The sequence below is a fragment of the Corythoichthys intestinalis genome, chromosome 3, assembly GCF_030265065.1.
Source record: "Corythoichthys intestinalis isolate RoL2023-P3 chromosome 3, ASM3026506v1, whole genome shotgun sequence".
Taxonomy (NCBI): domain Eukaryota; kingdom Metazoa; phylum Chordata; class Actinopteri; order Syngnathiformes; family Syngnathidae; genus Corythoichthys; species Corythoichthys intestinalis.
This window is the reverse complement of record NC_080397.1, coordinates 57,919,492-57,943,488: the sequence shown is the minus strand read 5'-3', so window position 1 is coordinate 57,943,488 and position 23,997 is coordinate 57,919,492. Positions and strand designations below refer to the sequence as shown.

The following is a 23,997-nucleotide window of genomic DNA, read 5'->3' as shown; positions in this document are numbered from 1 at the left end:
GCACACGCCTCTCCCTCGTACAGCAAGAAGCAGCTGTTTGGCTGGCGTGATGCGAAAAATAAACGTATTAATCCGCAAAATCAGCTGAATCCTTAGTCCTTCTCTTACAACAGTATGGCTGTATCGTGAAGAGGACTCCTTCCTCCATTCACGTCACAGTGCACTCTTTCTTAACTCGAGACTGCTGCCGGAAGTCAATCATTTTCATGGCGCGGGATTCAAAAAACTAAATAAATATAGCGATCGCTTCCACACACATTCAAGCGGTCCATTTCATTCAGGAGCATAAAATACCACGTGTATGATGAAATAAACATGCTTTTTCGTGTCACAGGCACTTTAAATCTGGGACATAATGCGTTTCACTTTTTCAAATTGAATAATCAATCAATTACACGAGTAAAAAAAACAAAACAAAACAAAAAAAAACTAAACAAGAAGATTTTCATTCACATGTATAAAAGATAGAGTAGGATACCGGTTTTCAGATGTTAAAAAAAAAACAAAAAAAACTATGTTTTACTGTCATACATATGATCAGTCTTTGCAAAATAAAGTGAACTCGACAAATAAATGTTGTTTGGTCTGAGCCACACACCAGACAACTGTGGCTTGCACGTGGGAAGTGTGTTTCTCACACACTATAATAATATCGTGCTTCACTGACACCATTTGGTGAAAAAAAAACTTGAAATGTCACAGTTGGACACCAGTACAATTACAAAAATGACGTGTTAAAGGCAGAGTTAATTTTACCTAAGTACCTCACAAGAACTCTCACGCAAATTGCTTTACATCAAATTATACTGCATTCATGTGGAGTACTAGTAATATGGCTAGTATATATATATATATATATATATATATATATATATATATATATATATATATATATATATTAGGGCTGTCAAACGATTAAAATTTTTAATCGAGTTAATTACAGCTTAAAAATTAATTAATCGTAATTAATCGCAATTAGTCGCAATTAGTCGCAATTCAAACCATCTATAAAATATGCCATATTTTTCTGTAAATTATATATATATTCTGTAAAATAAATTGTTGGAATGGAAAGATAAGACACAAGATGGATATATACATTCAACACACGGTACATAAGGACTGTAGTGGGCATTTCACTCTACTGTCATTTAAATCTGTCTATGCTGTCCTCACTCCGTAGCGTCTACTTTTTCCAAAGCTAGACAGCTAGTGAACGACGCCATAATAATCAGACTTCTTCCTTTTTCATCTGATTTATTAATAAAATGGCCTCAAACCATTGTCCTCTTTAGACCGTCGTAAAACTACAAAAAAAAAAGTACACAAGCATTGCATTAGCAACAACGTTAGCTTAGCACGCTATACAGGTTCACAAAACAAACAAAAAGCGTCTCATACAAAAAATATAACATTTCGCTTACTAACATAATATGTGCATTATTTACAACAACCATACTTACGGACAAATCTTGTCCAAGGATCATATAAGCACAACATTACAACGTAGGCGTCAGCCTGAGACGTCCTGCAGCCATATTGAACTGGCAAGACAACAATAAACCATGTCGCAAAGCGACCACAAGAGTTCGCAGCACAAAAAGCCTTGCTGTAAAACTTACCAAAAGGCAGAATACTGTCTGAGCGGGACATGTGCGTTAATTGCGTCAAATATTTTAACGTGATTAATTAAAAAAACTAATTATCGCGCGTTAACGCGATAATTTTGACAGCCCTAATATATATTATATATATATATATATACCGTTTGAGGCTCAGCTCAGATATTTTAATTTTTCATGTTCCTTATCCGATTACTCGAACTAAGCAGTCCATCGATTAATCGACTACTAAAATATTCGATAGCTGCAGCCCTACTTATACTGTATAGCAATAGAACAGAATTTTCTGTGGGCCTTGCTAAATCAGTCAAAATCCAGTAAAACGGCCAGAAGCGAAGGGCCTTGCTCCAGTGAAAATGGCTCGAAGTGAATGAGTTAATTGTTGCACCTCTATTATAAATACTCATTGAAAAATCAACCCCTAATTTCACAGAAAATACGAGAGACAGCGAGAACCAAAAATGGTATTTGCCATGTGGCAAAAATTTTTTTGCCATGGGGCAAAATGTTTTGCCATGTCGCATTTTTTTTTTTTGCCATGTGGCAAAATTGTTTTGCCATGTGGCAAAATTGTTTTTTTTTGCCATGTGGCAAAAAATTTTGGGCCATGTGGCAAAATCGATCTTGTCATGTTGCTTTTTTATTTTTGGCAATCACAGCCACTCGTTTTTCTGCCATTTAAAATGAAATTTGGACGTGATAAGTGTCAATGGCAGAGCCTTATTTGGGTGCCAGTTGAATGTCAATGCGCTCTAATTTGTAGTGTATGGTCAAAAAAAATCAAAGCCACATGTGTTTTTCTGCCATTTAAAATGAAAGTAAAATTTGCCATAAAAAATGCCACATGACAAAAAAATTTGCCACATGGCAAAAAAAAAAAAATTGCCACATGGCATAAAAAAATTGCCACATGGCAAAAGAATTTTGCCACATGGCAAAAAAAAAATGCCACATGGCAAAAAAAAATGCCACATGGCAAAAACGTTTTGCCACAAGGCAAAAAAAAATTGCCACATGGCAAAAACCACTTTTTGGTTTTCGGCCCTGCTGAAAAATACTCAGAGTGTATAGGGTCAATTTGTTTTTAACCAAAGAATGACAACATTACATGATTAAAAGCTCAAAAAAGTAAAATTTGCATGCCACCCTCCCCTAAAAAAAAAAAAAAAAACTTTCTGTGATGTTATAAACGTTAAATAAGATGACATTTCCATCACATAAAAAAGTGTGAGCAATATACTGTAGTCAGAAAACACATGGAATGGCTTTTTGTTGTAGGATTGTTCAGAGTGCACAATAAACATGGGTTTGATCAAGCTATATGTTTGCTTACTCACCACAAAGGGAAACAATATGGCTGCTGTCTTCGTGAACAAATTTCCTGGTGACTGCTTCCTCCATAATCTGCTTCACCTGTCAATGACATAGCAGATGCTGGATGAGTCACTCATTAATATGCCACAGCTGCACACACACGATCTCTAAGGGGATTGTTGAATGAATGATAAATATATTTCAGAATCATCAGCAGGGCGTCCTGAAATAAATTGAGGTAGACTAATGAGGCACTTAAGAAAAACTGTCGTTGACAAGTTAAAGGGAATAAAAATCGAGTGGGATGAGTGCAAAGTTGCTGGATGAGTCACCAGCTCTCCCGCAGAGAATCTTTCCCAGGAATCGAAAAGTGTTATATTTGGAAGTCTACGTCAAACCTCTTCTCTATCGTGAGTGGGAGCAATTGATTATGTTGTATTAAAACACAATGACATCCTTCCATGTTAACAAAACATGTTAGGTATGCATGGTTTCATGATAATGCTACAAATTGATCCTGATGGGTTACTCTCTGCTGTCCTGACAACAGCTAAAGAACACTAATTAAGACGATCTATCAAATCAATGGCCATGGCGAGGTCCGATTGTGTGAGCCCTACTCTGCTGTTGCCGTGGCTGCACGTACCGCTATAATTTCCTGTCAAAAATAATTCTGTCCACAACCAACATAACACACTGGCCAGTTCATATATTATTCAAACACATGCCCCATTTTTCAATACTGTATTAAAAAAAAAAGACCACGCGAAAGGAGAATTTGCTGTATAGATTGAAAACAAGATGTATTAATCTGAATAAAAACCTGATTTAGACAAAAGGCTTTAATCCAAGCAGACCTCCATTAACTCATTTGCTCCCAAAAACGTATAAATACATTCTATTTTTAACTGTTTCAGTGTCCCAAAGACGTATTTATATGTCTTTTACGTTCTTTTTTTTCATAAAAGACATCTTTGGGTTCTGATTCAACTGAGCTCCGAAGCACAAAGCTGAAAATCCATTTTAAATCAATAAAACTGGCCACTGGAGGGCAGTAGCGCATTTGGTAAGACCCGCAACCCAATTTAATGGCAACGAACGGCCGGGCCACACGACTGGGTCGCAGGCGCAGGGATGCCAGGCGGCGGATGACCGAGCAGAACGACCGGGACCACCAGTGCAGCGGGCGATGTCGTTGAGTCCGTGCTACTCGCTGAGCAGACCCCGCAGAGACCCAAAAAAATCCATCTTTATGAGAAAGGCGGCGATGAGGGAAAAGTTAAACCGGCTGTCTCGGCCACAACAGCGTCATCTCAGTTAGTTATGTGTAAATACCGTATTGGCCTGAATATAAGACGGTGTTTTTTGCACTGAAATATGACTGAAAAAGTGGGAGTCGTCTTATATTCGGGGTCTAGACATTATCAACTCGCCAGATATCAACTCAGCAAATGCTGAACTTGAGGAGTAATGTTCTGTCATGGCAGATCTCAGCTACTCTCAAGTTTAACCAGTTTGCATTATTTTATTGCAATGTTTTTCCTTTTTCAGATTTGTTTCAAGACTACAGTTACAATTAGACCTCACTTTGATGGTTAATGCAGTTATTGCCATTAGTTTTATCATAATAGATTGGTTTATTTACATTTCAAAAACCAGAAGCCATTCATTTACGAATGTGATTGCACTTAAGTTTACATATTTAAATGTTCAGATATTAAGATTTGAATGAGGCAAAATGACATGCTTTTTCCCTCAAATATATTCTTATTAGGGTTGTTCCGATCATGTTTTTTTGCTCCCGATTTGATCCCGATCGTTTTAGTTTTAGTATCTGCCGATCCCGATATTTCCCGATCCAATTGCTTTTTTTTTGCTCCCGATTCAATTCCAATCATTCCCGATAATTTTTCCCGATCATATACATTTTGGCAATGCATTAAGAAAAAAATGAATACAACTCGGACGAATATATACATTCAACATACAGTACATAAGTACTGTATTTGTTTATTATGACAATAAATCCTCAAGATGGCATTTACATTATTAACATTCTTTCTGTGAGAGGGATCCACGGATAGAAAGACTTGTGACTTTGTATATTGTGACTAAATATTGTCATCTAGTGTATTTGTTGAGCTTTCAGTAAATGATTCTGTAGCCATGGCCAAATGCATGATGGGAAGTGGAACCATGACTGCGTAGTGCTACCAATTGATATATCGTCTTTGTGTTGGGATATGATATAAGGTGTTAAGAAAAAGATCAATTGCTACCTTGCCTCCCCATATTGCTTCCCATGATATTTCTAATCGTAGGGAGAGGGATTGTAAGGCTTTAGCCAATTAAAAAAAAGGCTCCAATGCAGAGGTTGCGCTAGACATTTTCGTTGTCTGTCATTTTGACTGACAGGGTCATAAAAATCCGGTCATAATCTATTTTTACCCGTCACTTAAATTTTTTAAATGATAATGATGACATATTCAATAGTATTTAGTTTTCATTCATTTTTAATTAATATTGTAACGCTTGCTTGGCGGCAAAAAATTAGACACGGAAGTCATGGTATTTTTCTCCCTCTTTTTACTCTGGTTACCACCAACAACACCAACAAAACAACAACTCCGCCCCCCCCAAAAAAAGGGCAACTATATAGACCCCAATCACCAACGTCACACAATAATCTTAATTGTGGTTGTCAACCCAAAATCTTCTAAATATATATTAAATGCATCTTACCAGATATAAAATGACTACTACATAGTCTGTGGTGATCGTTTGGTGCCCAGATTTCTTGTCGAATTACAGCAGTCCATCTCGCTCTCCTCTTCGGGTCTCTCAGAATACGGTAGAACTTCAAGTCTCTCAGTCTATCTTCTCTGTTACTGCAACCAACCGCCACACACGCCTTCACCATTTTGATTATTAATGTTAACAAGCAGAAAAACACGCCGTAATAGGAGGCATGTACGTAGCGGTAATGTGTAAACATGACGAGCTGACACACAATACAGCGGCTCCAGTCAGGGGGGCGGAGTTGTGACGTCATGTGATTGGGGTCTATACACAGGCGGCAATCTAGTCCACCAATTGGATGACGCGCTGGCACACCGGGTGCACCAATAAGAACCTCACGTTGATGTGTCAATCACGGTGCCGCCGCCAGACCCCGGTGACGCTACAATATTCTGACAGAATAGCCAACGACGTCATGCATTAAGAGAGACAATAGCTAATTAATATGCTCACTCGCCACCCTGTGGTCTGGGGTGTGAATTGCAACCTGTCAAAATGACGGATGGACTTCAGTTTTTTCCGTCACCGTTTTAAAAAACCGGTCAACGACGGAAAATATTCGGTTAACGCGACCCCTGCTCCAAAGGCTGCCAAAATTAACTCTACTCATTTTACGCTGCCTTTTATCTCTATATGGGTAAAACGGCGCCATTACAGATTGAGCGTGACAATGCTTGGGTGGGTCGTGCAGCGCATGCATTAATTGCGTTAAATATTTTAACGTGATACATTTTTTAAAAAATTAATTACCGCCGTTATCGGGATAAATTTGATAACCCTACCTTAAGCCTAAACTAAAGACTTTGGATGAGTGTAACATATTATGTTTGTAACGTTAAATACAATTAGAAAACGATTTAATTAAAAAATATACAGTATATACATTAAAAAAAGGCATGGCCGATATTTTTTTTGCCGATTCCGATACTTTGAAAATGACGTGATCGGACCCGATCGATCGGCATTCGGGACATCTCTACAAAAAAATAGATGTGTTAAGTACAAGTTATGTTTGAAATGTATGCTTTCACATAAAGCTCAATTTCTCTTTTTTTAATCAGAAATTGGAAAATTGCTCAAACTAAGCTATTTTCTAATGCTGATTTCTAAAGAATGGAAAAAGATATGGACTTACTTTTTTCCTGCTGAAAGAAGAGAGTTTAATCTTTCTTTTGGTGGGTTCCATGTTTATATAGCAATAGAACAGAATTTTCTGTGGGCCTTGCAAAATCAGTCAAAATCCAGTAAAACGGCCAGGAGTGAAGGGCCTTGCTCCGGTGAAAATGGCTAGGAGTGAATGAGTTAAGCACAGTTTCTTCAAAAAGAATTATTCTGCTCAATATGGCACTGGCATGGAAATCAGACTGATGAAAACTGACGTTAGATGTTCCGACTAGCGTATCTGTTTATCATGGGCATACATTATTTTAACAGTGAAAAGGAACTCTGAGTTTGAACCATCCTGACAGCTGTCAAGGCCTGTGGGTGTGCAGGGGTTCGAGGCCATCCTCAAATGGACCTGCAGCTTTAGAGAAAGCATAGGCTTAGAGGCTGACCATAGAAAGCTTTGCTGCTCTGATAGATTTTCTGTCTAAAGGGGCAAACAATGACCCGGCAGGTTTTATAAGCTCCAGTGCTCTCACAAACAGTTGCAACATTTGATCATGATATCTGCTAGTTGTCAACAAAGGTCTCTTTATTTACTGAAGATGGCATTACCAAAGTCATTCTCCACCATCCACTATCGTCATTGAAGGGAATAGTATTTTTTCTCGTATTTACTGTTTGACCGTTTGTATTACTCTAACACACCCAATATAAAATAAATAGCATTTATATCATAGTTCAAGAAAAACAAACAATGCATTTGATATCATGAACAGTTGGACTTGAAATTATTAGAGTTTTCAGCACCAAGACAACGGACAGATAAGGGCAGAATAGATACAGGACGCCTTCTGACCACAGAAGCCCAACGTGCGCGTCATGCAGCTGATTAAGCAAGACTGACGCTGACAAACAGGTGATAGACAAGACATCTACAAGCCCACGTCTGGCCTACCAAGTCCCGCAATAAGCGCTTCTGGAAAGTCCAGAACAAATGGCAGGACATCTTGTCTTGTCACAAGGAACATCGGGTACGGAGTGAAGGGAATAGCTACCTTTCTTGCAGACACCGTATAACTGTCTACATTAGTCTAACACATTCATTATAGTAAAGCATTTAACCATAGTTTGAGGGACATCACTCCATGGCCTTTGACACAGTAAAGTGGATCACCTTATCAGCCCTCACCTGATAAGCTAAGGAAAGGACGTCAGCAACTCTTCGATGGGGTCAGAATGCTCTCGCCCTACCAGGACAACAACTTGATAGCGCAGCGCCTTGGAAGTCGAGACATGTGTCGGTTGCCGTGGCAACCACGTCCCAGCCACGAAGGATGACGCACGAACTTGACCGCCCAAACTTGCCGCAGAGGGATGATCCCATGACAAAACCCAGACACGCCTTCCACATGGCCCACTCCACCGCAGCTTCAAAAGAATGAACATTTTAGCGAACAACCATCGCTTCTTGGGGACATTCCGATCTATCCGTTGTTTTGCGGACCTTGGATCCAACATTGCCTCTCCGTCTGTTTTGCCTTGTTTTTTGATCATTGTCTACGAATAAATTGTCAACCTGTTTTTGGTGAGCCATCTTTAAACCGTTCAAAATGGAGTCAGTACAAAGGGTTAACACCGGAGTGAACGCGTGGGATTTGGCCCTTTCCGGCCGACTTGCTAAAGCGGCGCCAGCGGAACGCCATCTGGTTCGGCTGTCGCTGTTCCGGCGGCTTGGCCGGGGGGGCCGAATTCCTTCAGGAGGAACCCGCGACCGAGAAGTGAACACTCAGCACTCTCGTGGCGCTGAGGATGGCAAAATCCTGAACTGTCGTTGCCCTGACAACGGTAACGCACGAATCCTCCTGTCCAATCCACAACAGACAATAATCCTAAAAAATGCCCAAACACACCCTTCTTCCAGCCCACAGCCCACCACACCAGAGCCTTTAAAAGACAATGTCTAACTAATCGTTGTCTTGTGATATGGTGACCCTGGATCCAGTTTGCCTCCTTGGCACTAGGATTAAATTGTCAACTTGTGTTTCGAAGCCTTTACACTGGCATATACATCAAGCTAGCTACAATATTTGTTGATTGTTTCAACCTGTAATGGATGTGGCAGGTACATTTACCTAAGCTACTTTCCAGTTTTCAAGTGCCATCTCTTTTCCAAATAGCTTCAATTTACTTTTCTCACAGATACAGTGGAGCAAATAAGTATTTAGTCAACCACTAATTGTGCAAGTTCTCCCACTTGAAAATATTAGAGAGGCCTGTAATTGTCAACATGGGTAAACCTCAACCATGAGAGACAGAATGTGGGAAAAAAAAAAAACTGAAAATCACATTGTTTGATTTTTAAATAACTTATTTGCAAATCATGGTGGAAAATAAGTATTTGGTCAATACCAAAAGTTCATCTCAATACTGTACTTTGTTATGTACCCTTTGTTGGCAATAACAGAGGCCAAACGTTTTCTGTAGCTCTTCACAAGCTTTTCACACAATGTTGCTGGCCCATTCCTCCATGCAGGTCTCCTCTAGAGCAGTGATGTTTTGGGGCTGTCGTAGTTCAACACGGACTTTCAGCTCCCTCCACAGATTTTTTTATAGGGTTGAGATCTGGAGATTGGCTAGGCCACTCCAGGATCTTGAAATGCTTCTTACGAAGCCACTCCTTTATTGCCCTGGCTTTGTGTTTGGGATCATTGTCATGCTGAAAGACCCAGCCACGTCTCATCTTCAATGCCCTTGCTGATGGATGGGTATTTTCACTCAAAATCTCTCGATACATGGCCCCATTCATTCTTTCCTTTACACAGATCAGTCGTCCTGGTCCCTTTGCAGACAAACAGCCCCAAAGCATGATGTTTCCACCCCTATGCTTCACAGAGGGTATGGTGTTCTTCGGATGCAATTCAGTATTCTTTCTCCTCCAAACACGGGAACCTGTGTTTCAACCAAAAAGTTCTAATTTGGTTTCATCTGACCATAACACATTCTCCCAGCCCTCTTCTGGACCATCCAAAAGCTCTCTAGCGAACCGCAGACGGGCCTGGACGTGTACTGGCTTCAGCAGGGGGACACCTCTGGCAGTGCAGGATTTGAGTCCTTGGCGGCGCATTGTTTTACTGACAGTAGCCTTTGCTACTGTGCTCTCTGTAGGTCATTCACTAGGTCCCCCCGTGTGGTTCTGGGATTTTTTCTCACCGTTCTTGTTATCATTTTGACGCCATGAGATCTTGCATGGAGCCCCCGATTGAGGGAGATTATTAGTGGTCTTGTATGTCTTCCATTTTCTAATAATTGCTCCCACAGTTAATTTCTTTACACCAAGCGTTTTACCTATTGCAGATTCAGTCTTCCCAGCCTGGTGGAGGTCTACAATTTTGTCTCTGGTGTCGTTTGACAGCTCTTTGGTCTTGGCCATAGTGGAGTTTGGAGTGTGACTGACCGAGGTTGTGGACAGGTGTTTTTATACCGATAATGAGTTAGAACAGGTGCCATTAATACAGGTAACGAGTGGAGCCTCGTTAGACCTGGTTAGAAGAAGTTAGACCTCTTTGACAGCCAGAAATCTGGCTTGTTTGTAGGTGACTAAATACTTATTTTCCACTGTAATTTGGAAATAATTTCTTTAAAAATCAAACAATGTGATTTTGTGGTTTTTTTTTTTCCATATTCTGTCTCTCATGGTTGAGGTTTACCCATGTTGACAATTACAGGCCTCTCTAATCTTTTCAAGTAGCAGAACTTGCACAATTGGTGGTTGACTAAATACTTATTTGCCCCACTGTAGGGTAAATTTAAAATCTCATGTGTCTGTGCAAATAAGCCCTTCATTTAGTTAATTCCTTAAAATGGAAAATAAAAGGGAACAAAACATTTTACCCTCGGAAGACTTTCCACATAAAAGATGAGCATTGAATAAACAGAAGTCATTTTGCACATTAAGCCTCATTGGATGAGTAATCTTTGAAACCTCAGCCTCAACAACAATTATTTCTGCTACAAAACACCCATAAACACGCATCTTCATGTTTAATTCACCCGCCTGATTACGTACATCTCTTGCCTTTTGGCAACTGTAATTTTAACGTCTCTTATCTGGGTTATCCGTAAGGTCTCAGATGTGTTCCTTGGGCAAAAACGTCCAAGCATAGATAGTCTACAGGTTGCTATGGAGACGACACGTGTAGCGCAATACAGTTTTGCCGAAGACCATGCATACGTCAATAACATTCACTCATCTCTGGGAGCAACTTAATGAAAGCAGTTCTTCAAATAATAACTTAACCAACCCAGGAAAAGATAATTTGGTATTGCTGAAAATCGTTTGGGAAAATTTGTAGAGGTAATAAGTAGGGCTGTCAAACAATTAAAAATTTTAATTGAGTGACTGTATCACAGCTTAAAAATTGATTAATCGTAATTAATCGCAATTCAAACCATCTCTAAAATATGGCATATTTTTCCGTAAATTACTGTTGAAATGGAAAGACACAAGACTGACATAAACATTCAACATACTGTACATAAGTACTGTAATTGTTTATTATAATAAATCCACAAGATGGCATTAACATTATTAACATTCTTTCTGTTAAAGGGGTCCATGGATAGAAAGACTTGCAGTTCTTAAAAGATAAATGTTAGTACAAGTTATAGAAATTTTATATTAAAACCCCTCTTAATGTTTTCGTTTTAATAAAATTTGTAAAATTTTCAATCAAAAAAATAAACTAGTAGCTCATTGTTGTCAATAATTACACAATGCTCATGGGTGCTGAAATCCATAAAATCAGTCGCACCCGTGCGCCAGCAGAGGGCGACAAAACACCAAAAAACACAAGTAACAAGTGGACATTACACTGTGCTGTCATTTTAATCTGTTTGAGCGGGGCATGTGCGTTAAATGCATCAAATATTTAAAAGTGATTAATTCAAAAAATTAATTACCGCCCGTTAACGCGATAATTTTGACAGCCATAATTAGGGATGGGAATCTAAATCCGATTCCAATTCCGAACCGGTTACTAGTGTTTCGAGGCCTCGACATCACAATGAAAAAGCCTCAACGATCCCTTTAACAATTCCTAAAGATGCACATTGCGTCGTGATGTGACGTGTCTCGTTGTCCAGACGCATCAAACTAGCATGGCGCCAAGAACCACTCGCTTCACTAGTACAAGTTATAGAAATTTTATATTAAAACCCCTCTCAATGTTTTCATTTTAATAAAATTTGTAAAATTTTCAATGAAAAAATAAACTAATAGCTCTCCATTGTTGATGTCGCCGAGCGGGACGTCACATGGGCTCTTCTACTTCTTTCTTCCACAGTGTCTTTAACTACCTAAGGTAGTGATTGAAATACACCAAAGGGGGCAATGGCGAGTTTTAAATTCGAGAGCTAGCCAAGGCAAAGTCTGAGTAATTTTTAATGTGTATTTTTCATAGCTAGTATTTTGATTGGGAATGCCAGTTCTCTTTTCATTGAGCGCTTTTCTTTTTGTGAACATTATTTTTTTGAGAGAGAGGAATATTTTTTTTGTTGTGCTTTCACAAAATTATACAGTAGCGACTTAACTGTTCCGCGCAAATGCATGATGGGAAGTTGGGCAACCATAACTCTCAGTGGTGGCTGCAAATGGTATACAGTATGTTCTGCGTTGTGTTCAATTAAGCGTGTTAAGAAAAATCCCCACGTCGTTCGCCACAATACTTATAATTGTTCTCTGCCTTTTCGCTCTCAATGTGCTAAAACGGCGTCATTGTAAACTGTTTGAGGCAACGCATGAACGGGTCATTCCGTGCAATCGTTAATTGCGTCAAATATTTTAACGCGATTCATTAAAAAAATAATTACCGTATGTTAACGCGATAAATTTGACAGCACTAGTAATAAGTACAACTAATATGTGACTTCAACATAGGGCTGGGCGATATAGCCTCAAGTACGTATCACGGTAAATTGAGCAGATTTACCTCGATAACGATAAATGACGATAAATTCGCCCAAGCGGTCTGTTATATAATTTGAAAATTTGAATCAATGCATGGAATACAAATTAACAGTTTCTCGTTAAATTTATTTACCAGCTTTCAAATTAACAATTGCACATGCAGTCTAAACATTTAGTATAAAAAAAAAATTGTAAACAATAAGAATTCTAGTGTGAACACTTATAACAGCTTGTATGACTTGAAAAATGTACAATATTATAAAAATCAATATGACGACTGTGTGTGTGTGTGTCATTGTAACACAAATGACTTGCAGCTTTAACAGTACACTTCAGACACTTATCGGTAATGGCTGCTGTGACATAATTATTCATCACAAGTGTTTACGTCAAGGTTTCAGGATCTTTTTCCCCCAGAACATTTTTTCATACATAGACCCCCCACACAGACACAACCAGATTAAAGCTGTATTGCTCTGATGCTGATGAAACATTTAAGATTATATGATGGCAGAATAAAGCAAACACATACAGAAAAATAGCTGTGGCCATTAAACTGTCATATTTTATACATAGGCTTCACTGTTTGATTATACTTTATGCTGAGTGCTTTACCATCATGAAAGCTTTCAGAGAAATCACACAGAGATACCAAATAACGCGACATTGTGATTGCTAGATTAAGTCCGTGCCCAGTCCACTTAATTTCAGCCGTTTCGATTAGGTTAGAGCCGCTATCCGACTCCATCACGTTCATTTGTACCGTTAGCCGCTATCGTTAGCCTGTGGCTTGGCTACAAGAAGAAAGCACTGAAAGCATCCTCTCCTGTAATCGTAAGAACCAGGGAGGACAGTGGGTGAAAGCCCGTCTGGAACCCGCCAAGAGTTTACTTAATGAAGGGTGAAAGTTTGGCGAAGCTCCCTTAAACCCGGCTCCATCACGTTTGCTTGTAGCGTTAGCCGCTAGCGTTAGCCTACCGGACTTCTGTTTGTTTGGCTTCCTGAAAACCACGTGACTCCATACGTAAGCGCACTGACTGCTTTCTTAAAGGGGAATGAACATAGCCGAACAACACAGAGTCAAAGCGGGATGAAACGACTATATTTTCTTGTTTTATTAACTTACCGAATTTACCGACATGGTCAAAATTACGTCGGACATCCTGAAGAATTTCGGTAACGGTAAATTTTTGGTTTACCGCCCTGCTCTACTTCAACATGTCTATTTTTATTTACAGACAAATTCCCAGTTTAATCATTGTATGATTATGGTCATGCTTTTTGTCTAGCAGCCACAGCAGCCTCATTTGTTCCGGAGAAATCCTTGAGAAACATGAGTGACCCCATCAGATTGTGATGGGAAGGGATCATACTGACATAGTGGTAAAGACTCAATACTCCACCTCAGGCCTATCACGGATACCATCATAGACCATAAGAAAAACTAGCAAGACCCAATTACAGAGGGGAATAAAGTGCCAAAAGCTCAAGCTACAGTACGTTTCAGGAAATTGGGACCACCATGGATGCCAGGAACATATGTAAACGTAGCTGTAGCTGTGACAGCTTGATGAATGTGTGTTGCAGCGGCCTGGTGAATTAGGTCCAACAATTCGTTGGACCCGGAAGGCAACAGTCAAGAGTGATAAAGGATATGCGGGCTATTCCAATTCACTTCTGTAATAGCAGAGCTTAGAAAAGAGAAGATCCATCAATTACCAACCAATCCTCATTATTAATCGACGAGGCGGCCAACACAGACTGTATGAAGGCTCCAAATGTTGAATAAGAGGAGGGAATACATACTTGTTGTTTGTCCATGAAAACTGTTAAATGATCGTTAATAATCCTCTTGACTCATTTTGTCTGGATGAAATTGACTTAAAGTGCGTATGACACCAAAAAGCATGTTTATTTCATATTTCACACGGTGTTTTATGCTCCTGCATGAAATGGACCGCTTGGATGTGTGTGGAAGCGATCAGTTTATATATTCGATTTTTGAATCTCACGCCATGAAAATGAGTTACTTCCGGCTCCTGTCCCAGGTTTAGGACGAATGGGAATGTGACGTCACCCGGGTCAGCGTCTCAAAATACAGCATTGCTTTGTTGCATGCAGATGGACTGCGGAATCAGCTGATTTCGCGGATTAATTTATTTTTCGCATCACGCCAGCCAAACGGCTGCAGAAAATTGTTGCTGCACTTTGCTTCCTTTTATTTACCATGAGCCATGTTTGTCTTTGTTATCTTTTTTTTTTTGTTTTTTTAACATTATTTTAATAATATGAAGTAAAGATGTCCCGATCGATCGGCATCCCGATCTATCGGGTCATATCACCTCATTTTCAAAGTATCGGAATCGGCAAAAAAAAATATCGGACATGCCTTTTTTAATATATATATTAGGGCTGTCAAACGATTAAAATTTTTAATCGAGTTAATTACAGCTTAAAAATTAATTAATCTTAATTAATCGCAATTAATCGCAATTCAAACCATCTATAAAATATGCCATATTTTTCTGTGAATTATATATATATATATATATATTCTGTAAAATAAATTGTTGGAATGGAAAGATAAGACACAAGATGGATATATACATTCAACATACGGTACATAAGGACTGTAGTGGGCATTTCACTCTACTGTCATTTAAATCTGTCTATGCTGTCCTCACTCCGAAGCGTCTACTTTTTCCAAAGCTAGACAGCTAGTGAACGACGCCTTAATAATCAGACTTCTTCCTTTTTCATCTGATTTATTAATAAAATGGCCTCAAACCATTGTCCTCTTTAGACCGTCTTAAAACAACCAAAAAAAAGTACACAAGCATTGCATTAGCAACAACGTTAGCTTAGCACGCTATACAGGTTAATTAAACATAAACAAAAAGCGTCTCATACAAAAAATATAACATTTCGCTTACTAACATAATATGTACATTCTTTACAACAACCATACTTACGGACAAATCTTGTCCAAGGATCATATAAGCACAACAGAGACGTCGTGCAGCCGTATTGAACTGGCAGGAAATCAATAAACCATGTCGCAAAACGACCACAAGAGTTCGCTGTTAGACAGCGCAAAAAGCCTTGCTGTAAAACTTACCAAAAGACAGAATACTGTCTGAGCGGGACATGTGCGTTAATTGCGTCAAATATTTTAACGTGATTAATTAAAAAAATTAATTACCGCGCGTTAACGCGTTAATTTTGACAGCCCTAATATATATATATATATATATATATATATTTTTTTTTTTCAATTAAATCGTTTTCTAATTTTATTTAACGTTACAGACAAAATGTCTTACACTCATCCAGAGTCTTTAGTTTTGGTTTAAAGTAGGGCTGTCAAATTTACAAATAACATTAAAATATTTAACGCAAGTAACGCATGCGTTGCACTACCCACTCACGCATTGTCGTGTTCAATCTATAATGGCACTGTATTACGTGTACATAAAGCTAAAAGGCAACGTAAAATTAGTAGAGAAAATGTTGGCAGCCTTTGAAGCCTTTTTTTAATTGGCTAAAGCCTTACAATCCCTCTCTCAACGATTAGAAATATCGTGGGAAGCAATGTGGGGAAGAAAGGTGGTAGTTGATCTTTTTCTTAACACCCTATTTTATTTCCCAACGCTGAGAAGATATATCAATTGGTACCATTACGCACAGTCATGGTTGCACTTCCCATCATGCATTTGGGCAGAAGTTAAATGGCTGCAGTATAATTTACTGAAAGCTCATAAAAATCCACTAGATGGCAATATTTAGTCACAATATACAAAGTCACATTTATCCTTTAAGAATTACAAGTCTTTCTATCCGTGGATCCCTCGCACAGAAAGAATGTTAATAATGTAATGCCATCTTGAGGATTTATTGTCATAATAAACAAATCATAATACAAATACATTATGTACTGTATGTCGAATGTATATATTCATCCGAGTTTTATTCATTTTTTTTTTTAATGCATTGCCAAAATGTATATGATCGGGAAAAATTATCGGGAATGATTGGAATTGAATCGGGAGCAAAAAAAAGCAATCGGATCGGGAAATATCGGGATCGGCAGATACTCAAACTAAAATGATCGGGATCGGATCTGGAGCAAAAAAACATGATCGGAACAACCCTAATATGAAGTGTAATCCATGTTACATGTATTTAGGTGTACCTAAGGGTTTAATTCCGACTTAACGCGGACATTCAGGTTAAGTCGCCAGGAATGGAACTGATTCGTAACCCGGGGACTCCCTGTATTACATGCGCATGAAAATATAGATTTTTTTTTTCTTTAAGCGTGAACACAAATTATTACAAGGCAGTGCGTGGGCATAACTCTGCGATCCAATTCCACCCAACCACATCAGAGCTCAAGAATAGCTGACGTTGCAATCCTTGCAAAACATCAGCCATCAACAGTTATAGCCAACATTGCCTTAAATTTTGCACCTGCAGTCCCTTCTAAACAGCCTAATTTAAGCTTGTCTCTATATAAAACACCTTCTTCACTCTCCCATCACAGCTAGATAGTATCACATTCAGCCCAAACCAATACTGTGAATGCACTTAATTATCACAGTGTAATAATAGCCAATGCTATCTATGACACCAATAAGGTTTTGATTGTTTCTCTGCAATAAGCTTCTCCATGAAATCTTGCCATCATTTGATTAGACTGAAGCTTCTCAAAACAAGACAGTATTTACTCAGAACACCATTAAATATGCTGACACATGCTGCTTCGCCGATTCTTCCATCTTTTCTTTCTTTTCTTCGGCAACAGATGTGTATTTGTTTGAGCACACAACAGAACACAAACACAAGGTAACTCAGAATGGTTATATAAAAGCCGTAGCAAATATGAGGTCTCATTCAAACCGATTTTTTGTGCCAGAACAGGGTTCTGCTGCCTCAGACATCCTGTGCTCTCTGGATAATGGCCCACGTTATTTGACAGTACATTGGAGTGGACTGATGGCATATAATCAGGCGGATGAGGACCACGTGCATATGGTGACGCCTACACGTGACAAACAGCCTAGGAACACCCGGATAAACTAATGAAATTAAAGAGAAGATGCTGCATGTAACAGACTAGAGGGACAATCTTTCTCAGCTTTAAGTGATACAGAAACTAATCATTAATTACAGGCATGAAAATTGGTCAGGGGTTAAAAAGGTGAGAAGGGTGTGCATTGGCTGATTGACTTTAAAGCCCACGTTTCACTGCGTTCTCGCGGCGGCCACGTTGTCGCGCTGTTGACGTTTCTGGGTTATACTGTCCTACCGTGTTGGTCCTCATTATAGTAGAGAAGATGGAATAAATATAATCTACACAAAGAAACTGTAACCCGATTGACTCACAGCCTCGAAAAGTAGGGGTTACATTACGTCAGAAACTCGTTTGGTATGCCTCCGTTCCGAACCGAGCACCACGTACCGAAACGGTTCAATACAAATACATGTACCATTACACTCTTACTATATATATATATATATATATATATCTATGAATATATATATATATATATAAATAAATAGTATTATAATGATTTAAAATAGTATTATAATGATTTTAATAATTATTCATTGCCAATCATATTTTCATAAAGGGTGTCATTTTAAAGCTATTCTTAGTGTAGAATCTGAATTCTGCAGTATTATAGTATTTACATATTATAGTATTAATTCTGAAGTATGTGGGATAAACTCCGGAAATCGTTATTTATATGACGAACATGACGTGCTTTTATTTTGAAATGTTCACCGGAAGTAAGTTCCCTACACCACTAGCCGTACGCTTTACAGTCCGCAAAAAAAGCACCCTTCGTCATTGCTTGTGGTGTCACAAATAGATTTAAAAAAAAAAAAAAATCATTTGCAAATGCTGTTAACCGGCAATTTTTCATGTTTGAAGTGTCACCTTTTAACCGTAAGTTTGTGTTTTGGAGAAAACTGCCAATGTTTTATAGCAGGCTAGAGTAGGTTGTCTTTTTTACCATCAAAATCTCATACCAGCACATGCCTGATTAGCCCTAATAGATCACAAAATTAAATGACAAATAATATACTGTATATGCATCAATGCTGAGACGAGACCAAAAAAAAAAAACAACAACAACTGGAGAAAAAAAACTGCAGACGAGAAACGCATCTTAAAGTCGAAGTCACGTAAATCGGGTACATCATAACCCAGGGACTACCTGTAATCTTATATTGTAGGCTTAACTGTAGGCCTTTAACTCAGCAAAATCAAATAATAGATCAAATAGTTCACAATCATGTGATGTTGAGACAGCAAAAACAAGAGTGACACTCCCGCCACAGAGCCTCACAAATTCTTCCCGCTGATTTTTTACTTTAGAAGATGAGGACCTCAGCGTGTGTTGGGAATCTCCATGGTAACTAGGTGATTAGGCGTGTACGTGTTAAGTGAGAAGCTCCTGAGCAGAACAAACAGAGGGAAGCTCCCACCTCAGCTAAAACCACAATAACATCGTCTGGGTCAGACTTGTAGACAACCAGCTCCTATTATTCATCATCTAGCTTCAATTTAATGAAATATGGCAGAACTGCTTAATGACGACGCAATTGCACCTTGAACATGTGTATGCATCAGTGATTCATATGCCTATGTATCATCCTAGTTGTCCGTCTAAATGCTACAAAATGATTCACATAACTGCACGCTACAAAGCAACGTAAAAAGGCGGTTAATGATGTTCCAATTATTTGCTGCATATTTTCGCGGTCTGGTTCTTAGCCATTTTGATTTTAGTATTCTCCTTATGACCAAATAGACTGGTATGAAAAAGTATCTAAACCTTTTGGAATTTCTCACATTTCGGCATAAAATCACCATCAAATGTGATCTCATCTGGTCAAAATCACACAGAAGAAAAAACTGTCTGCTTTAACTAAAACCACCCAAACAGTTATATTTTATTTTTATTTATTTATTTATTTATTTTTTTAAAACCTGTCCTGTTCAGCTGTTTGACACAGAGAATGGAAGTCTAAGGCTACGTTCATACTACAGGTCTTAATGCACGAGTCCGATTTTTTGTCATATCTGTTTTTTTGGCGTGCCCGTTCAGACTGCCTTTGTCCATTGAGACCGTTCAAGTATTACGCATGCGCACTAATTCCGTCCGTGCATGTCACACACACATACGCACAGTTTGCCCCGACTCTCGGCCGTGTAAGCAATGTTGAAATATTGCTTATATGGAGCAGACAGAAAACTGATCATTCTCAGGCTTATCCTCAACCCATTTTTATTTTTTTTTATGACAGTTGTCAAGTCCGACTCTTCCTAAAAAGCCGTGTTCAAGGCAAGCGAGGCGCTAATAACGCACAGCTGCAACGCTACCCTGGCGTCTCTCTCGCTTTTTGATGACGTAATTGCTGCATGAATTCCGATTTGAGAGACTGGACAGTACAGACCGCCGCGATAGTCTGGAAAAATGTGGCCCAGATCGGATTTGAGCCACATACGAAAGTGACCCAGATCGGACTTGAAATGGTCCAGTTCTATGCGACTTGTCACGTTCAGACCGTCAAGTTAATGCCTCACTCGAGTCGGAAAAAGACGAAAAAATCGGATTCGTGCATTAAGACCTGTAGTATGAACGTAGCCTAAGTGCCCGTGTTGTCTGAACAGTTTTAATGCTTCACATTGAGAGTGACATACTCCCATTGTGATCATTCAAAATACCTTTTTATTATGACAAAGCAGCGAACAGGAAGGGATTATGGGGGGACAAAAGAAAAGCAACACAAGAGAAGAAAGAAAAGAAACACATACACAAACAACAACAAAAAAATACATTGAACATCTAGACTTATTACTAATATGCTGGTGCCATCGTCAGCGAGATGTATTTCCGGTTTACACCATGTGGGGGCCTACTGGCCAGTGAAAGAGGGGGATGGGGGTGTCTATAAGCTAAGTGATTGAAAGGGGTAGAGTGTACAAAAATCAGTTCTGTGATCTAGAACCCAGTAATCGTGTGAATCTCTTATGAATGTAAGTCCGTTGGCGACCAACCCTACGCCGCCCCATCGCCAATCCCGGCACCAAGACCCCCAACCCGAGCATGCCCTACTATATCCAGCAGCACGCGGGCGCGCGACAGCGCCAACCCAGGGCCACGGCCTCCACCCAGCCAGCCCGGGGGGGGGTCAAGCGCAGCCCATCCCTCCTCCCGCAGCCCAGCAAAGGAGCCATCGTCCCCCCCGGGATCCAGGAGGGGACGCACCACCAACCCCACGTCTACCTCCACCCCCGCCCACCCGGGCCACAGCTGTAGCCCCCCAACCGGCACGGCATGCCACGGGACCACCAGCAGCCCACCAAGCCCAAGGCAGGGCAGGGTCCCCCGCCGGTGCAGGCAACACCCCGCTGATACACCGTCATCCAGCCAGCGACCCGCGACGGAGCGCAGGGCGGATGTCCAGTCAGAGAGGGGAAGGCGGAGGCAGGAGAACGCCGAGGAACTGCCACGGGGCGATGCAAGATCGGAGCCCCGACCCCCCCACCCCACTCCCGGCAGCCCAGGCAGAGGGGATGCCACACCCCAGGAGCCACGCCATAAGGAAAAAGTGTGGGACCCACCTACCACCCTATTACTGTGGCTGCCAGGTTCCAGGCTGGCAGCCATCACCCAGCACCGTGATGGGATTGTGAGGGGAGGGTAGTGCAACGTATGCATTAAAATAGGAGAGCTTGGCTTGGGACAGTGGGACCGCAGCATGGAATTTCTGCACAGCCGCCCGTCCCACCGCCCTTTGCCGGAGCTCTCCTGTGGAGTATGATGTGTGTGGTGCGTTTAAAAAAGGTGCAGGGATGGCGGGGCCTGTCGTGAGGAGGCAACCGTGAGGTACCCCCTCCCCAACAGATCCCAACCATCCCACAACCTTGGAGTGTGGTGTATTAAAAACAGGGGGGAGCCGGGCCGGGACTGTAAAGCCCCGTCCCAAGTCTCCCCGGAGAAATGTATGAGCTTGTAAGTGCCAGAGTGAAAGATATTTACAGTGCCGAAGTGAGAAGGGCCTGAGTTAAGAGGCAGGCATACAGTTATATTTTAATGAGGGTAGTATGCAAACAATGATAGGAGGGGGAAAAATAAGTAAGTGAACCATCACACTTCCTGTAGCTGCAGATTAAGTCCGACACATCGATCAGGACTAATCTTGGCCCACTCTTCCCTACAAAAATGCTGTAGTTCTGTCAGATTCCTGGGATGTCTGGCATGAATCACTGTCTTTGGCTGATGCCACAGCATCTCAATGGGGTTCAAGTCTGGCTTTTGACTTGGCCACTCCAGAATGGTTTTACAACAACAAAATACACATTCTCAAGTTGAGTTACTTCTGTGTTTTGGATCATTGTCTTGTTGCAGCATGAATCTTCCTTTCAGCTTTACCTGTCTGACAGACGGCCTCTGGTTTTCCTGCAAAACATCGTGATAAATTCATTCTTCAATTAATGAGTTGTCCAGGGCCTGAGGCAGCAAAACAGCCCCAGATCATCATGCTCCTTCCACGATGCGTCACGGTGGTGATGAGGTGTTGATGTTGGATGAGCCGTTTCGTTTTTCCTCCACACATGACGTTGTGTGTTACTCGCAAACAATTTAACTTTGGTTTCATCAGTCCACAAAATATTTTGCCAAAACTTCTGTAGAGTGTCCAAGTGCCTTTTTGCGAACATTAAACAAGCAACAATGTTTTTATTTTTTAAAAACAGCAGTGGCTTGCTCTGTGGAGTCCTCCCATGAACACCATTATTGGCCATACTTTTACATATAGTTGATGTGTGCACATAGATATTGGACTGTGCCACTGATTTCTTTAAGTCTTTAGCAGACACTTCAGGGTTCTTTTTAGCCTCTCTGTGAATTCTGCGCTGAACTCTTGGCATCATCTATGGTGGACGGCCACTCCTTGGGAGAGAAGCAACAGTGCCAAACTCTTTCCATTTGTAGACAACTTCTCTGACTGTCGATTGATGAACATCCAGACTTTAAGAGATGGTTTTGTATCCTTTCCCAGCTTTATACAAATCAACAGTCCTTGATCGCAGGTCTTCAGACAGCTCTTTTACCAAGCCATGATGCACATCAGACAATGCTTCTCATCAACCCAATTCTTACCAGGTGTGTGTTTTGTAGTGGCCAGGGCAGCTTTTAACCAACTCATCAGTGATTGGGTACACACCTGACTTAAATTGTTTGGTAAAAACTGGTTTCAATTCCTCTCTATGTCTTCTTAGGCAGAGGGTTCACTTACTTATCTTTCCCCCCTTCCGTCATTGTTTGCATGCTATCCTCATTAAAATATGAAAACCTATAAATGTTTGAGTGGTTTTAGTTAAAGCAGACACTGTTTTTACATCTGTGGGATTTTGACAAAGATCAGATCACATTTGATGGTGATTTCATGCAGAAATGTGAGATATTCTAAAAGGTTCAGATACTTTTTAAAACCACTGCATTTGTTCATAAGGAAAATAGTAAATAGTTAAATAGTTTAATGCGCACACACAAAAAATGTCAGGCTACACTAATGCTAATAACCGCCAAAATCAAAGCTATCATTATTTAGTCAGATGAATCATTTCCAGTTCACTCTAAACAAAACAGCTCTGTTGTATTCGAGGCAAATTGTGAATTTGGATTGTTTACAATTCCAAGAGCTGTCTCCCCAATTTAATGCATCTCTTGGCATCCCTCAAGCAGAATTTGTCTGCGCTCAGTTCACAGTGTGCTGCTTTCGCTTTTGTGTCCATTATGTTGGTTCACAAGCTCAATAATTGTTTTTAAATCACTTGTTTAAAGATCACTAATAATTCCCATTTGTTTCAAGAGAAGCTTTTACAATGACCGCATTTAATTGCCGTTTCTGTGTGATCAGGGCTGTCGAGAGACTTGCAGGGGCCAAGGGACAAGACACACTTATAGGCCACCCACCCACCCCTGCTACCGCCTTGTCACGACAACATACGCAGTACTTTAACGCTTTGCAAGCAATGACGGTGTAAAAAAAAAAAAAATACTTTTTGAACACCAAATTCATTTTTATACCGAAAATAATTACAGTACATCCGGAACAAATGATTATAACAATAAATTTGAGAGAAAAAGCATGTTATTTTGCCTCATTCAA

The 23,997-nt window shown here is 40.1% G+C and overlaps 1 protein-coding gene across 4 annotated transcripts in view; it reads right to left on the bottom strand.

Moving 5' to 3' along the window:
- sgsm1a (small G protein signaling modulator 1a) overlaps positions 1-23,997 on the bottom strand; it is a 124,903-nt gene that overhangs the window by 89,522 nt on the left and 11,384 nt on the right. For all 4 annotated transcript variants that reach the window (XM_057832721.1, XM_057832724.1, XM_057832723.1 and 1 more), the window contains exon 3: positions 2,960-3,035. In XM_057832721.1, coding sequence (XP_057688704.1) covers positions 2,960-3,035 — 76 coding nt within the window. The remainder of the gene's footprint in view (positions 1-2,959; positions 3,036-23,997) is intronic.